A 16,605-nucleotide genomic window follows, 5' to 3' on the forward strand; every position below is an offset into this window, starting at 1 on the left:
CTATTAAAACTATTTCCATATTAAATTGAGATCACTTATAACATCTAATGTATTTGTGTTCTGTTTTGTGAATAAAAATAATTATTGCTTTTAGGCCTAAATAAGTTTAAGATAATTTGAAAGGTGATGTAGTACTTTTCATTTCATGATACACAGTATGTCACATAGTTTTTAAATGTATTGTTTATTATTGTCATATCTTCTTACATTGAAGCCGTTGTGATCTTCAGTGTGATGATTGACAGCTTTGGACAAACAGACTGTTTCGTAAACAACGCTGGGTGGCGTAAGTCGACGTGTCTTTCGCATTTGGCCTAATAGTAACTCATTCCAGGTTTTCAAAGCCCCAAATACATGAATGATATGTAAACGCGGGATTTTTTTGTTTGTTTGTTTGTTTGTTTGTTTGTTTTACAAGTCTAACGCATATAAAGTGAATAAACTATTAATCAGCTCACCTTATTACAGAATTCATGAGAACCCAAAGAAACATGCATTTCGTTTCTCATTCAAGTCCTCGATCCACGCATGTTAGTAGTTTATTAGTTCATAGAGTGACTCGTTTGTGCAACTCTAGTTCAGTCAGAAGGATATACACGGTGATTTTTATGGAAATATTTATATTGATAGTGTTTTTTTTTTTTTTTTTTTTTTTTTTTTTTTTTTTTTTTTACTTGGTAATATCTGTTGGGACAAAGTATATAAAATACAAAATTATTTCTGTATCAATTATAAAATGATAATAAAAAAAGGTGTGTTACAAACTACAGCTGCTTTGCAAACGTCCCATACTGCAGGCAGCACGCATGCGCAGTTTTCTCCAGCGGTGTTCTGCGCGAGACACGATGTCCGATAGAGACTGTTCTCAGTTCAGTCTGCTGGTGGAGCACCTGCAGGAGCAGCGCAGCTGAGTTAGGAAGAGCTGGGAAACAGGAATAGGATCATATTTCCGACGATTCAGTCGGACTCAGCGAACCGGTTCATCGAGTTTACTAAAATAGCCTCAAAATATCTTTTCGTCCAGGAAGCGATCATCTCTAGTTGACACACACATGACCGGTTATATCTCTATCAGATGATTTAAGTACACTGGAAACTGCTTACTCGAGCAGTCTCTGTCAGCTTGTGCAGAAATTTGACATTATTTACATTTGCTGCATAAGTAGCCTACACGTAAGTGAAGGTTTGTCGTAACATATGGCTTGTGCGCAGCGTTATGTCAACAAAGTGGTCATCGTTACTGGGGGCACTAGAGGCATCGGAAGGGGCATCGTTAAAGTGTTTGGTAAGGGTTTATCAAATTTATACTTCCATTAAGTAATCGAAAGTAAAGGGAGTAAGTCAAATTAATTTCGTGTTTGCTTTGCAGTGCAAAACGGAGCCAAAGTTGTGTTCTGCGCACAAGAGAGTATGTGATTGATTTAAATAGAGTTTTGACTGTACGTCTCTTTCTCCAGTAAATGCAATAACGTTTCCTTCTTTCTCTCTCTCTTTTTTTACGATTGTCAGCTGAGTTGTCAGCTGGCCAGTCTCTTGAGTCTGTGCTGAACAAGGAAGGACTGGGATCGTGCACGTTTGTGTCATGTGACGTGACTAAAGAGGACGACATCAAGGTACCGACTGGCGTTCATGTTGCATTCAGATCTTACTCCTTTATTTTTTCTTCTTAAACTTGTATTTACATAAAAGCGAATACATAATGCAGAGGAAATGGGTCGAATAATAGTAACACTTAACTAAGAATTAACTAGCAGTTCAGCTTTTATGGTTTTAGTTTTTTTTTTTTTTTTTTTTTTTTTTTTTTTAAGGGTTCCATGTAAAACTTGAGATCAGTTATATAAAATATAATGTATAAACGATCTGTGTGCTGTTTTGTGGGTTAAGCTTTTAAAAATAAGTATACATCATTTACATGGTGCAGGACTTTTCCCAAACAAATATGTCATGTAGTTCTGAATGTATTGTTTCATTAATTTTATTGTCATATATCATCTTGGCGATTAATCAATGTGACGATTGAGAGGTTTGGACAAATAGACTGTTTGGTGAACAACGCTGGGTGGCGTAAGTCAAAGTTTTATTCACCCTAGTTATTTTTTTGTACTTTAAACTTTCTAATTTGTTCTACACTCTTTATTTTAAAAAGGGACTTTTGGATTTATTTGGAGAAAAGTTATATGTATTAAAAATTTTTTTACAAAATAGTAATAAAAATAAATATTTTTTTCGAAATAAATTGTCTATTAAGTAGTTTTCTCTATATAAATCCCCTGTCAGACCCCCCTCACAAGACCACAGATGAAACCACTGCGGAAGAGTTTAGAGACCTGCTTAATCTGAACCTCATCAGTTACTTCCTTACTTCAAAGGTAAGGATGTGATGTAAAAACTGGTCTCTTTACATGTGCAGAACGACTTTTTTTAACCTCTTTCCATTACCTCGGGGCAGTATGCGCTGCCGTATCTGCGTAAAACACAAGGAAACATCATCAATTTGTCCAGCCTTGTGGCCTCGATAGGTCAGAAAGATGCAGCTCCCTATGTAGCAACCAAGGTGAGTTTCTCTGCTTGTCCTGTGTGCTTTACTTGATCATCTTACAAGTTGGATGTAACAGTAATACTCACATATTTGCACAAGGGGGCGATCACCGCCATGACTAAAGCAATGGCTGTGGATGAGAGTCGCTATCAAGTGAGAGTGAACTGGTGAGTGACATTACATCCAAGCTGTCCCTTACTTTTTTTATTTATATCTAAAATATATAGGATTGTCTCTATTTCAGATCCAGTTGAATTTTCATCTGTGAACATGCTGTTTATTAACATTCAAACTCTTTTATAGCATCTCTCCAAGCAATATAATGACGCCTCTGTGGGAGGAGCTTGCTGGCCGCACAGAAGACGCTGCTGCCACTGTCAAGGGGGGTGAAAATGCTCAGGTAGGTGTTCATAAGGTTAAATATGCAATGCTGTTCTGCTGAATATATTCTAGTAACATATTTCTACTCAACAGCTGATTGGTCGAATGGGAACGGAGACTGAGAGCGGATTAGCTGCCCTCTTTTTGGCAGCTGATGCCACTTTCTGTACTGGGATAGATTTGTTTCTGAGCGGAGGGGCTGAACTGAACTACGGCTTCAAAAGCCAAATTCCATAACCGGACATTGATGGAAAGGCCCATGAAATGTTAATATGGCTTCATTTCTCATCTCAGACAGCTTGTTTCATGCTGCTTCTCAGTGCAACTATTTGCAATTTGTTTTTTTGTTTTAAATCATTGCACCATTTCAAATCATTGTGCGAATCTATTTGTACAACTTTTATTTGAGTGAGGTTAAGTTTAATGTTAAACAATCACATTATTGAAAGTTTACTGAAGTTCTAAGCAATTGAAAATTGTTTTTCTTTCACTTGCCATTTCGCACTTTCATGCCGCCTTATGATCAGGTAAATGGTGCAATAATTGTTCAATTTAAAGCCAACTGCATTTATTTGTATATCTATAAAGTAATAGGTATTTTTGGGGTATTGGTGAAATCTTAATTAATTAATCTAAATGCTAAGTTTTTCATTTTTTAAATGCAAATATTACTTAAATATTATATGTAAGGGACCTGCACTGTGAATTCATGTGAGTACCATGAATGTGCAAAGACTTACTGGTGTTTACATGTAAACATTCCCTGGACTGTTTGTTACACATTAATTCAATTTCCAATTGTGATTTTTTAAATCTTTAATGACTTTTGACAGGTTGTGATTTGCTTCATTCACAAAATTATTTGTATTCATTAAAAAACGTAATTAATTTACACTGTAGTCAAATTATTTTACTTAATATTAGCTAGAAAAAGTATGTCAGAAGCGTGGCCAATGCCACTAACGGGGATTATTCTGATATGATGATATAAGACAGTCTTTTGATATCAAAATGTTGTGGTTAGTCCTTAACTATATTAAACAGCTGGAAATGCATTGCATTATATGCAAGTTACAAACCAGTAAATAATAATCAGATTGATGCTAATTTGGTAGCAATGCCTAATATAGATTTCAGAGTTTGAGACAGAAAATTTAATTCAAAGAAAGAAAACACAATTCAATTTAAAATGCAAATGGAAACTACGATTCTGTGTAATCTAAAGCCATACAGCCTGGTTTACAATAGTGACAAACGCAGGTGACAGGCTATTTTTATTTTCATCACATCGTCAGCTGAAGGTATTGACATATTTCTTCAAATGTCCAAAAGCCGATCATTTAACCGGATCGGACCAACGCCTCATTTACTGGCCAATGACTGGAAATTTTCCTCATAACCTTGTTTAAGCCCTGATTGCGTAGATTTGACCCTTTACTTTTTTTATCCAATCAAATGCCAGAGACCCATCACTCCCACCCGCGGGTTACCATTTAACATTTTGATGGACAGGAATAGTTTGCAACATTAATGACTTTTAAAATTCATATATAGATGATAAATATTAGGATGATGATGATATAATCGACTCATACCTATTTATTAAGCTTATCATATGAGTGTTCAGAAATAATATGTATACATAAATGGCTATATCCTGTTGACATCACGAATAATAATGTTTATCATATTTCAAACAAGCCTTCTGATGCACATATCTCACTGGCATGTGTTGAAAACAATGCAAATGCGCTTAAATAAATAATAAAGAACCCTTGAAGAATTCAAACCCTGAGCACTTTGCCGCTGTTTTCTTAGGGGTCCAATCCGGAACGCAGAGTCCCGGGCTGTTGCTCGCACTCGGACTAGTTTACCATTCATCTCAGCACGGCAGCGATGGCAGCGATCAGGACGGTGAGTTCAAAGATCATTTCACTTATCTCCACCCTTACCCCACATCTCCACATCCTGCTGTCAATAATTAACGGCTCTGTCTAAACACCCTATCTGGAGTATATTTAACAGAACCGAATTTAGCAGCGTTAAACTGCAGATCATCGTCGATGCAAATCTACAACACGCAAGTTTCAGTTATCACATGAGCGGGATGCATGATTTTAAGTGTTTGATTTCATATTTGGATAAAACATCAGAGGGTCATTTGTTGTTTCTCATTCTGAATTGCTGTTCACACTCGAATCTGTCTGTAAATCTCCAGACGCGGATGAACGCGTAATGAATGAGAGAGAGCAGCTTTCCACGTATTTCCGTATGAACGCACGCGCCTATGGCAAGCCGTTTTAACAATCATTCATAAAATATATATATATATATATATATATATATATATATATATATATATATATATATATATATTTTAACGTTGCCAGCACTTTTCTAAGAAATTACTGTTCATATTTCTAAAATGATTAGTAGGATTTACAATTTTACTTGTAACTATTTTTTTAGATACAGATGCTATAATTCATTTCAGTAATAGTGATCAATGCCTTTTCAGTTCCTAGTATATTCCTTTGGTATTAGTCACTATCCAACAAGTAACTATTACACTTTTACTGGTTACAGTTTGCAAATGTAATCAATAGGTGTCTGTATTAACTACCTGGCCTACTTCTGACTATGTAATCCACTTGTTGCTGCTATTCCTGATTTACTTGTAACTTGTCATGAGGGGCTAGTGCTTATATTTTAGTTACATGTAACTAAATGTTTAATCTTACTAGATTTTAGTATTGAAATTTAATTTTAAATGTTGAACAATAAAATTCTGACCGGTCATTACATACAAGTAAAAAGCCATTTTGTAAATAGTGAGATTAAAAAATAACTAAATAAAAAAATCTTATAATTGAGAGTCCTAATACTAACAAAAATTAGTTGAATAGTGGCAACTTTTGCCTTTGAATTCTTTCCAAATTTGTTACCAGTAGTGTTGGTGTTATATTTACTTGACAATATTTTGGTAGTGACTAATAACAAAGGGAATTGAATGAATAATTATTATAGTGACGTTTAAAACAATACTAGCACCTTTTGGGTTACTTATTAATAATTAAAATAATACTAGTTGCAGTAAGATATGCTAGTTAGTATTTCAGGAACTAATGGTAAAACCTCTTGCCATAAGATGGTTTTGCCTGCCAAATTATGCACAGAGTTTGGCGAGGTCACCCTACAGAACTATCATGTATCCCTGCTACATTATTTATTATGTAAACAAATGTCCAATAAAAAACGAAAAGAAAACAGTAATATAAGTAGGATTAGTGTGTGTCTTACAGTAAAATAGGCAAACACACATTCGCTTTCTTTGCTTTGCTTGTTCACTCAGGGTTTTTTTTAGCTATTAAAAGCACTGTTATGCAGGTATATATACAGCTGGCACATACTCAACCTTCACATCTCACGAGGGCTAAACAACAGCTGTCAAGAACAACATGCTCTGTGTCTGACTGAAAGGAAACATTCGAAGTCACAATCTGTTTCTGTGTTTTAAGGCCCTGAATGGACGCTTTCTTCAGCCCTATCTCTCCCTGTCATGTGGGTCGTTGAGGTTCGTCAGCTCCTCCTTCAAGGTACTGAAACAAACCTGTTGTGTCAGGTGTATGCACTACTTTTATTTCCATGCCACCACAAGTCAGTCTGGGCCTCAGGTTTTTTGATTGTGTGTTTGTTTTAGTTGGCTCAGAGTTTACGATCACAAGTTTTACGGCTCATTCTGAGTTGTATTTTCTGAAGTGTTAAGCAGGCCACGGTGTCGCCTTGTGGGATCTGACATCTCTTTTCTTTGTGCTTTTGCTTTCTTGCACGCTACCCCCCCCCCCCCCCCCCCAAACTCCTCCCTTCCCTTCTCACCACAATTTAATTTAATTCAATTTCCATAAGAGCTTGACTGGCGTGATGAATCCAGATTCATTTTTCAAATGCATGTGCAATCAGTGATGATGAATAAACATCTCTCCACGTGCCCGCTACTCCCCGCCCCTCTCTGTCTTTTCGTTTTCTCTCCCTTTTTCTGTCTCTCTCTTTCTCTCCCCGGTTGTCTGTGCCAGGCTGCAGATCTTACCATAGAGAGGAACCCTGTACTGAAGCCAAAGCCAGAGCCCTCAACCCTTGTGTTCGGCAAGCAGTTTTCAGACCACATGCTGACAATCAGCTGGTCTGCAGCAGGAGGATGGGAGGCACCTCAGATCAAGCCCTTCCAGAATCTGTCCCTTCACCCTGCTTCCTCAGCCCTGCATTACTCCATAGAGGTGAGGGAGTGTATGAGCCACATGACTCTTAGTACCTTTTAGTCATTTATTCTTGGTGAGCTTATTAAGACTGAGTATTTGTATTTCTACAGCTAGTATTTCCATGAATGTTCTGCACAGTTATTTGACCTTGTCTTAATATAGGTTTATTATGATCCATTTTGAACTGGAGTGAACTGTAGGCCTTACTAATGTTTAAGACTAATTCCCCCAAAAATGTCCTATTTCTCTTTTATGAATCTTTTATTTATTTAATTCTTTTTGATATTCTGCTTTATTCTCAGCTATTTGAGGGCATGAAGGCTTTCCGGGGAGTAGATAACCGCATCCGTCTCTTCAGGCCTATGCTGAATATGGAGCGCATGTACCGGAGCACCGAGAGGAGCTGCCTGCCTGTTAGTCTTTATCTTATTCCATAAGGCATTACTTCAGCTTCTTGACTAATGCCCTGTGATATTATCACAATTCCACTTAGCCAATCTGTGTGCCGTATCCTCTCCCATCTCCATCAGCATATTCTCTCTCTGTATCTCTCTTAGTTGTTTGATAAGGACGAACTGATAAAGTGTATCAATAAGCTGGTTGAGATCGACCAAGAATGGGTTCCTTACTCCACAGACGCCAGCCTGTACATCAGACCAACGTTTATAGGAACTGAAGTAAGAAAATTTCAGTTTTAAAATATAATTTACTGAATGATTTTTATCTTTAATGGTGACCCTCCTTCTGTTTGCAGCCTTCTCTAGGTGTGTCTCGAGCAGGTCATGCGTTGCTCTTTGTCATCGTTGGGCCTGTTGGACCTTATTTTGCAACTGGAGGCTTTAGTCCGGTGTCATTGCTGGCAGATCCTCGATATGTCCGGGCCTGGAGGGGCGGCGTTGGAGAATACAAGATGGGAGGGTGGGTTTTCACAATTATTTCACAAAAAATGAAGTAATTTATTTACTCCTCCTGGTGTTGTTCTTATGCTGTATGCCCTTCTTTCTTTTTTGGACCACAAAAGTAGAATAAAAAAAAAAGTCCTGCTCACACAATGGCAGTGAATAGTAACCAGCATCAAACTTTAAAAAAAAAGGCGCAAATGTGTCAGAACAGTCGTATGCCACATATTCCAAGTGTTCTGGGGATATACAATAGGGTTTGGTGAAAAACAAAAGTAATTGAACAGTTGACTCAAAAGCCATTTCATGGACAGACATGGGCTAATCCTTCTTTATTTCTACCTCAGTTAAGCAGGTAAAAGGTCTAGAGTTTATCTTCCAGTGGCACTGAGTTACTGGTGTTTAGTGTTAATGTGACAGAGGATAGAAGCAGCCGGATGAATGATATACTGTCTGCCCAGATTCAGTCAAATGCAGCAAAGTTGATTGGGTGGCGCTTCATATTACAAATGGACGATGACCCAAAACATACTGCAAAAGCAACCCCAGAGTTTTTGAAGGTAATATAGTGGAATATTCTGCAATGGCCAAGTCAATCTCCTGATCTAAGCCCGATTGAGCGTGCATTTCACTTGCTGAAGACACAATTAAAGGTAGAAAGACCCACAAACAAACAACAACTGAAGTCAGCTGCAGTAAAGGCCTGGCAAAGCATCACAAAGCATATATATTTGTCCAGTTACATTTGAGCCCCTGAAAATGGGGCAGCTGTGTATAAAAATGTTTGTGATTCATATAAGCATTTTATGATATATTTGATATATATGGAATTTTATTTTATATTTTATTTTATTTATTTTATTTTGGTATTTTAATTTTAATTTTTTTATGTTGTGTTAGTGTGCTGATGTTTTTGGAATTGTGTCAGTGTTATATTGTATAATTTTCATGGCACTTGTGAGTTTTGAAGTAGCTTTTCACATTCAGGTTATTCAGAGAAATTGATTAGCTTGCACAGGCTGCAGTAGGCTGGTCATGTACAAGTCACAACTTGGCATCGTTGTAAATTCTTTGCAGTCTGCTGACCCTTTACAACTAATGCAGCTCTGGTTTCTGTCTATGTGTCCCCACTCACCTCTATTATCAGTCCTTATCCTACTGTCCCATTATGCATTTAAGGCCCACTTCAGCAAAGCTTGCGCTGCTGTCCTGAGTGTTCAGATTATCTGATGTCTGTTTATATATATTTCTTAGTAACTACGGGCCGACGATTGCTGTTCAGAGTGAGGCAGCCAGGCAGAAATGCCAGCAGGTCCTTTGGCTGTACGGAGAGAATGAGGAGATCACTGAGGTTGGAACCATGAATCTCTTCATCTACTGGACCACAGAGAAAGGAGGTGAGAGGGACAATAGCTTCTAGAAACTCTGAATTAAAAGCTTCTGCAGTCCTAACAGTCTGTAGGTGCAAATGTGTGTGCTTATTTAAATGTACACATTGTAACTGTTGGCAATTTAGTGGTTAATAAACAAAACTGCATGCGTCTTGTGGAAAAATATTGTAGCCAGAGCTACTTCTCTCTGTTTAAGGATATGACGAGTTAAGCAGGTACTGGGTACTCCACAGGGGTTGTCGTCCCAATAAGTCTACAGAAACAAGTGACAACTCATACGTATGTGTCAACAAAGGCACCTAAATGGATAGTTAATCCTAAAAATTTAAATTCTGTCATTAATAACTCATGTAATCTCATGTCGTTCCAAACCAGTAAGACCTTTGTTCATCTTCAGTACACATATTAAGATTTTTAATTAATAGACAGCAATGCAACTACCACCTTCAAGGCCCAGAAAGGTAGTAAGGACATCATTAAAATAGTCCATGTGACATCAGCGGTTCAACTGTAATTTTATGAAGCTACAAGAATAATTTTTGTGCACATAGAAAACAAAAATGTAAACGTAATTGACACAACACAAGGTCATATTTATTTTTTAATGTGCAAAAATTTTGGATGATAATTTCAGATTCAGTGTACAATGACCTTAAGGTTGAACCACTGATGTCACATGGACTATTTTAATGATGTTCTTACTACCTTTCTGGGCCTTGAACGTGGTATATGTGTTGCTTTCTAGAGAGAGTCAGAAAGCTCTCGGATTTCATCAAAAATTGTGTTCTGAAGATGAATGAATGTCTTACAGGTTTGGAACGACATGAGATTACATGATTTATTAATGACAGAATTTAAATTTTTCTGTAAACTAGCCCTTTAAGTGCCTTTGTTGACACATATGGACCAGTTGTAACACTGTAGACAGTAAGTTATATTGTTTTAGGAATAAAACAAAAGCATACTACCCATTTTTTGTGTGTAAAAATACCTAACAGGGTTCCGCAGTCATGAAACACTTAGAAAGCTGAGACAATCGTGATTTTCAAGCCTAGAAATGTCTTGAAAATAAGTAAAATATAGAGTTATGGAAATCTCTATCATGAAAATTTGTTCAAATTTAAGTTGTGCTCTTCTCTACAATATTTAATTAGCTAGAAATAGTTTTTTGTGTGTGTGTGTAGTCTCTATCAAGTGATTTTTAAAAATCCTTATTCGATAATCATGAAGGAATAAAAAAATTAATCAATAAAATGGTATGGAAGCCCTGACAAGAAAAACATTCACAGTGTATATTGCTTCCGGTCCATTTCTCACTCTCAAAACAGCAAGGTTAAGTCAAGTCAACTGCATGGGCAGAGTGGCCTGCTGTATAGTTGGTCAAGATGTTGACATTTAGTCATTTGGTTTTCCATGAAGAATGATTGTGTCCCTCTGCTGGTGGTAAATTTGAATGCATCTTAATGTATTTGCTGACATTTGCATCTTTATAGAGAAGGAGCTGGTCACCCCTCCACTGGATGGCATCATTCTTCCAGGAGTCACCCGGCAGTCACTGCTGGACCTCGCTAGAGAATGGGTGAGAAACATGAATGGAAAGGGGGAAGTTTTTCAACTCTCACCTTCATGTGTTCTCTAAAACATTAATATCTATCTAGATTGCAAAACCATATTTGTAAGATAATATTCAAGTAATTGACATATCAGTGTCCTCATTAAGGACATGTGCAATTCTAGCACTATTACATTCTTTTTAATACCATGTAATACTATGGTATATGAATATGAAAATTGTTCAGTAAACATGTTGCACATCAAGTACCAAGACGTCTGTTGCCATACCTGTATCATAGCTCTGCCATAGTAATGTTTGTAAGGGTCGCGTGTCTTTTTCAGGGAGACTTCAAAGTGACAGAGCGCCGAGTTTTAATGAAGGAGCTGATAGACGCTTTAGATGACGGACGGATTCTGGAGGTGTTCGGTTCGGGCACTGCATGCGTGGTGTGTCCAGTTGGCAGTCTGCTCTACAGAGGACAGGTAACGCTTCTCTAATGCAAATGTCCTCTGACAGTATCTTGCCAGTGTAAAAAAACTTTTGTACATTTACTGCAAACACAGTTCTTGTTATTTAAATCTTTTAGACTTACCAAATTCCCACAATGAAGAATGGACCGGACCTTGCCAAGAGATTCCATAAGGAGCTCACTGACATCCAGGTAGAGAAGTTTTCAAATAGCCCTTGAATTAATATATTAATATATAATTTCTTTCATTCCATTGTTACTCTGTCTAAACCTCTGTCTCTCTATGTACAGTATGGACGCACTCAGCGGGACTGGGCACCGCTGATCATCTAACTGATCTGACGCAGGTTTCATGTCTTAAAACCTCTCATCTCAAGTGTTTGTGTGTGGAATAAATAGACAGGGGTGTTATATTAAATATATGCAGTCTTTCCTAATGTCCTTAGATGCTTGCTTGGATATCCATATGGCACAATTTGTAGCACTAGAGTTCGTCCTTAAACCTAAGCTCAAGCATCATAAGCAACAAGCAAATATTTTCTCCTTGCAATAGTTACTGATCCAACCTGTAAACTTTTTTTCTTTTTTTATCAACCCATCATCTTTTGCTGTCTCCTAAAATGTTATTTTCCTACAACGTTTACCTTTATTAGCATTTCAACCTTTATATTGCGGGAATGGTGCTAAGAAATCAGGCATCTGAGAAGGTTCAGACTTCAGCATGTAATCATTTTAATGTAAATGTTCATTCACCTTCACATTCACCTCATGATTTTCTTCCTTACTAGCAAGAGGACAGACAGCTATTCATTTCGCATCAATTTAAACAGTTCTGTTTCTTTTTAAAAGACACTAAATTGGTTCAAATTTGTAAAGAAAGTGTAAATGATTGTATATTTCTGTTTAGAAAAGGACAAAGAAAATGTGTTATTGCCAGATTTAGATAATTTAAAACAGTGAGCTGAACTTATGCACGCACAAAGGGTTTCAGGACGGCCCAGACATAGCAGCTCATTAGACCCCTAGAAAAGTCTTGATGTGATAATCGTAGGTGATCATTACTAGGCTCTGTGTGTGTTATCTATATGATATCCAGAACAATAATGTGACCTGTATGTACATGTGTTTGTGAAATATATAATGTTCACTGTACATGTAGAATGTATCAGTTTTAACTTATTTCTGGTGTTGTTTTAATGGTTAGAATACCTGTCAACTCATTGTGAAACCCCCCTTTTTTCTTCATTTTAAACATGTATTTAAACCATGCACTACTCCACATCTCTTCTGTCTAAGTGCCTGATGGAGTTGGCTGTTACTATTCTTTGTTGGCAGTATCTTTAAGGGTTTTTCGCAGTAGATGTCTTTACTTTTTCTGTTACTGTATTTTTACAAATAAATTCCATTTGCATCCAAATACGTAATATGCTTTTGGCTTCAACCGCCTGCAAATATTTGTTTCTGAAAGTCTAGTTTGCTTGGTTATTAAGCATAAATTTTGATCCAACATTAATGTTTGGTGGATGTAAAATGTTTAGAAACTTCTTGCACTCATTATTTGCTGAATCTCAAAAACCCCAAAACATGTCTGGTTCATATTTTTATCCTAAAAGAAAGCAAAAAGTATAAGAAAAAGTACCATTTTTAATTACATTTTTTCATGAGAATTTAGCCCATATCTGCCAACATTTCTCATTACTGTAATGACAACAATAATAGGATGACTGACTAAAAACAAAATCAAAATTTGTGTATTGCAAACATCACAGTAAATAAGAGGTGAAGAGATACATGCTATATAACTTTTTGCAAGATACATCCAAATTAGGAGTTCGATAAAGTCTATTATTAATGAATGATCTATTTTGTCGTCTAAAGGCAGAATTGAATCCCTGGCTGTAGAGGTTTTTAGCTTTCGCTCTGGCTGTCTTGAGGGGAGTCCTCATCAAACAAAGCCAGGGTGGTGTGGCCTAGAGGGTTGTAGACGATGCCTTCCACCTCTCCGCCACCATTGGCCGTCTTCTGGAAGTGGATCTCCAGGTTGTCCTGCAGGCTATCTTTGTCCATGATGTCAGGGATGCCCGTCAGCAGCACTGTGCGCACGCACTCTGAGTCACAGATCTGAAAGGGAGCAACTGTCAGCTTACATCATAAACTATGCAGCATTAACAGTTGCAATTATTGTGACATACTCTATTATTCTTCCTACCTTCATTTGTGAAATCTCGCCATTGAGGAATGGAGTGACCTTCACCTTGTGCTTCTTCTTACCAAAGTCTACATCATGATCTTGTTTGTCAGAGAGACGTTTGGCAACTGAAGACAAATAGAAACAAACAATTTAAAAAAAAAAACCTCAAGCATCATGCACTGAGATGTGTCGGACTGAATGAATTTAGTTAACTTACTATTGTCATCTACAAAGGTAATGACCACAGTGCCAGAGTCGTGCAGCATGTCTTTGTCCTCCACCTCGCCGCCTCCATTCTTCTTCTTAGAGAAATGGATGTCCAGTTTGTCTAGTACTCTCTCCTCAGCTTCTTCCTTCGGCAGGTTGGAGACTAGGATTCTGCGTGGGCACACTTGTGTTTCCATCTAACAGATGGAGAGAGAGCGTTGTTTTATATCACATTAGTTCATAGGAACACAATGCAATTCAAAATAAACAATCCATGTTGGTAAGTGGAAGTCAGCTTGTCTCTATTACCTCAACATAGCTGGGTACCAGGAACTGAATGGGTTTTGCCTGCACACTGATGGTACAGTCTCCAAGTTGCACCAGATGATCCTTTAGGTTCAGTATTTTCTGAGCCACTAAGATGTAGTATCAGCAGAGATTTGAAGAGAGGTTAAAGCAATAAGCCACAAGAGGCCCTGGTATGTGTTACAGTCATTTTAGAAAATCTATGGCAGTGGTTCATAACCAGACGGCCCAGACACACTAGGGGTACTCAGCAAACTTCCAACGAGGCCTCAAGATGAATTAAAACATAATATTTAAAACCGTTTAAACACATAAAAAGATTTTTTTTTATTAATTAATTATAATTATTTTAGTTACTTTCAGTTATTAATTTAAAGAAACAGAGTTAAAATAAGTTAAGAGGGGGCCTTTAAATATCTTTGTAGACAATGCAGTGCTTTGCAGTCAGTGTTGTTTCTGACGCAAAAGCCTTTCGTTGTATGTTTAAAAACAGCAGAAAAACTCCTTAAAATATATTATTGTGTATTTTGCAGAAGAAAAAAAGTCATACAGGTTTGGAATGGCGTGAGTAAATTATGATGAATTGTTCTTTATTACAGATGTACCTTCTGACATTGTTTTTTATTGCAATGATTCTAGTTTGGACAATTACATACCATCCTTTTCCTCGAAGGTGATCAGTGCTGTTCCGCCCTCCATCGGATAAACTATTCGGGGATTCACATCAAAACTCACAGTGTGGGCTCCCTCTGTTGTATTTCCCCGAAACACGACCTTCCTCTCAGGCACCGCTGTCGAGATCTGTCGAGTCAGTGTAGAGCTATGTTAAAAATCTCACAGTCGTTAAAGTGTCCATGATTTATTTTTATTTTTTTAAATAAACATTGCGACTTTAGGTTCAAATTTACATGAATATAAAGGAAAATATAGAAAATGTTTAGATTATTACTAAAAAGTATTTCAACACGTTGTACTGATATACTGTAGAGCCACACAGCCAATTCAGTGCAATGGCTGCAGCTAAAATAAGTGTGAATATATTTATTTTATCACTTTTAAACCTCAGTTTGCTTTTTCAGACTGCTGTTTTTACAGTCCAGGCTTTGCATCTCCTCCTTTATTTTCAGGATCTCCTTCTGCAGCTTGGTGTTCTCCTCCTGCACAGCTCTGCATCTCTCCTGCACAGAGGAACCCATTGCCACTTTATTATTATTATTTTTTAAATGTCTTCAATTAAGGGATATAATGAGTTTCTGATCATTTTTTTACGGACATTTTCTTTCTGAGTTGCCTTAGTACGTTTCTTGTTTTCTTCTTCAGACAACGCTTTCTTTTCGTCAGCTCGTTGTTTAAATTCCTTGGCATAGTATTTGTTGGTATCTATGCCGTCTCTCAGTATTTTTTGCTCCTTCAGTATTGCTTCATATTGTGCCTGTGGACAGATGAGATGATGGTTAACAGGCCTAACTTGTATTCTGGTTGAATGACAGGTACTTAACAAGCCATTTCTACACACCTTGTATTTGTTGATCTCCAGTAGTACACTCTCCTGACATCTCAAAGACTCGCCGTCTGTAACAATGCTGAAATCCTAAGTGGACAAACAGGGTCATTGTACTGAATAGAGAGTCGAATGCCAAAAAATAAAATAAATAAGTCTTTAAAGAACTTCCTTTACCTCAGCAGACATTTCTACCTACGCAAGAACCTGTGAACAAACAGAAAGTACTGTTATCTAGGACAGAAGAGTTTATAATCTACATGACTATCTTGTTTTTCATCGAATTTAATATTTTAACGTCTGAACATAGCTGGTTATGTCTGGCTACTAAACTTTAGCTTTATGAACTACATTAAGTTCAACAACATGTGTTGTTGACATCGCCAAAAGCGCCATAAAACAATTAAAAAGTAATATTTTAGACACTTAATTAGGCGCAGACATACTTTTATCATTCCTCGTAAACGCTGACATTAAATTCTTTCGCTTTTCATACAGGCCTAGCCTGCTCTGCGTCTTACACTAGACAAGACTGCCTTTTTAAACAAAACATCACACAGTTAACATAGTCACTTTTTGTAACGGGTGTCGTTTAAACAATTGTATACCTTATTTTGTTGTGTCACGATCATTTATTTTGTGCATAGGCTTTATTATAAATAAACGGATGAAACACTTTACCGTGATGAAGCAAACAGTAGAGAGAGCAGTTTCGCTTTCTTTTCAGGTATTAATCGTTGAAATATATATTTACAAGCTCTATTCACCAGGGGGTGGTGTTGATCAATAAGAGCATTCTTTAACAGTAGCCTATGCGTTATTAATTAACATATCAAAATATAGCCTACCTACATGTGGATATTTGCTTTAAAAATCTATAAGAGTGATATTCAGTGTGATAGGTGCCACC

At 37.0% G+C, this 16,605-nt stretch overlaps 2 protein-coding genes across 7 annotated transcripts; one reads left to right on the top strand and one right to left on the bottom strand.

Annotated features, from left to right (window-relative positions):
* The first annotated feature begins 814 nt into the window (after positions 1–814).
* On the top strand, positions 815–12,907 carry LOC109064392 (branched-chain-amino-acid aminotransferase, cytosolic-like). Of its 4 annotated transcripts, XM_042720340.1 has the most exons (18): positions 815–1,285; positions 1,370–1,408; positions 1,510–1,613; positions 1,998–2,064; positions 2,278–2,369; positions 2,450–2,554; positions 2,639–2,706; positions 2,843–2,939; positions 6,439–6,516; positions 6,994–7,194; positions 7,479–7,589; positions 7,734–7,853; positions 7,931–8,094; positions 9,330–9,472; positions 10,960–11,045; positions 11,363–11,503; positions 11,608–11,682; positions 11,782–12,907. In XM_042720340.1, exons 1-18 carry the CDS (start codon positions 1,198–1,200, stop codon positions 11,821–11,823), a joined length of 1,821 nt encoding a protein of 606 aa, XP_042576274.1. In that variant the 5' UTR covers positions 815–1,197; the 3' UTR covers positions 11,824–12,907. The 4 variants fall into 4 exon arrangements, with proteins under 4 accessions (XP_042576274.1, XP_042576273.1, XP_042576271.1 ...); XM_042720337.1 differs by lacking the exons at positions 815–1,285; positions 1,370–1,408; positions 1,510–1,613; ... (3 more) ...; positions 2,639–2,706; positions 2,843–2,939 and adding an exon at positions 4,686–4,834 and having other exon boundaries at positions 6,827–7,194; XM_042720338.1 differs by lacking the exons at positions 815–1,285; positions 1,370–1,408; positions 1,510–1,613; ... (3 more) ...; positions 2,639–2,706; positions 2,843–2,939 and adding an exon at positions 4,686–4,834.
* A 209-nt stretch (positions 12,908–13,116) lies between these two features.
* Positions 13,117–16,486, bottom strand: LOC109046657 (interferon-induced 35 kDa protein homolog). 3 transcript variants are annotated; one of them, XM_042720341.1, is made up of 10 exons: positions 16,377–16,486; positions 15,873–15,902; positions 15,711–15,785; positions 15,468–15,626; positions 15,256–15,372; positions 14,851–14,995; positions 14,198–14,304; positions 13,899–14,085; positions 13,700–13,806; positions 13,117–13,611 (listed from the first exon to the last, which is right to left on the bottom strand). In XM_042720341.1, exons 2-10 carry the CDS (start codon positions 15,882–15,884, stop codon positions 13,399–13,401), a joined length of 1,122 nt encoding a protein of 373 aa, XP_042576275.1. In that variant the 5' UTR covers positions 15,885–15,902; positions 16,377–16,486; the 3' UTR covers positions 13,117–13,398. The 3 variants fall into 3 exon arrangements, with proteins under 3 accessions (XP_042576275.1, XP_042576277.1, XP_042576278.1); XM_042720343.1 differs by having other exon boundaries at positions 16,304–16,415; XM_042720344.1 differs by lacking the exon at positions 16,377–16,486 and adding an exon at positions 16,142–16,164.
* Positions 16,487–16,605: the final 119 nt, after the last annotated feature.

The sequence above is a fragment of the Cyprinus carpio genome, chromosome B3, assembly GCF_018340385.1.
Source record: "Cyprinus carpio isolate SPL01 chromosome B3, ASM1834038v1, whole genome shotgun sequence".
In the NCBI taxonomy this organism is placed as follows: Eukaryota; Metazoa; Chordata; class Actinopteri; order Cypriniformes; family Cyprinidae; genus Cyprinus; species Cyprinus carpio.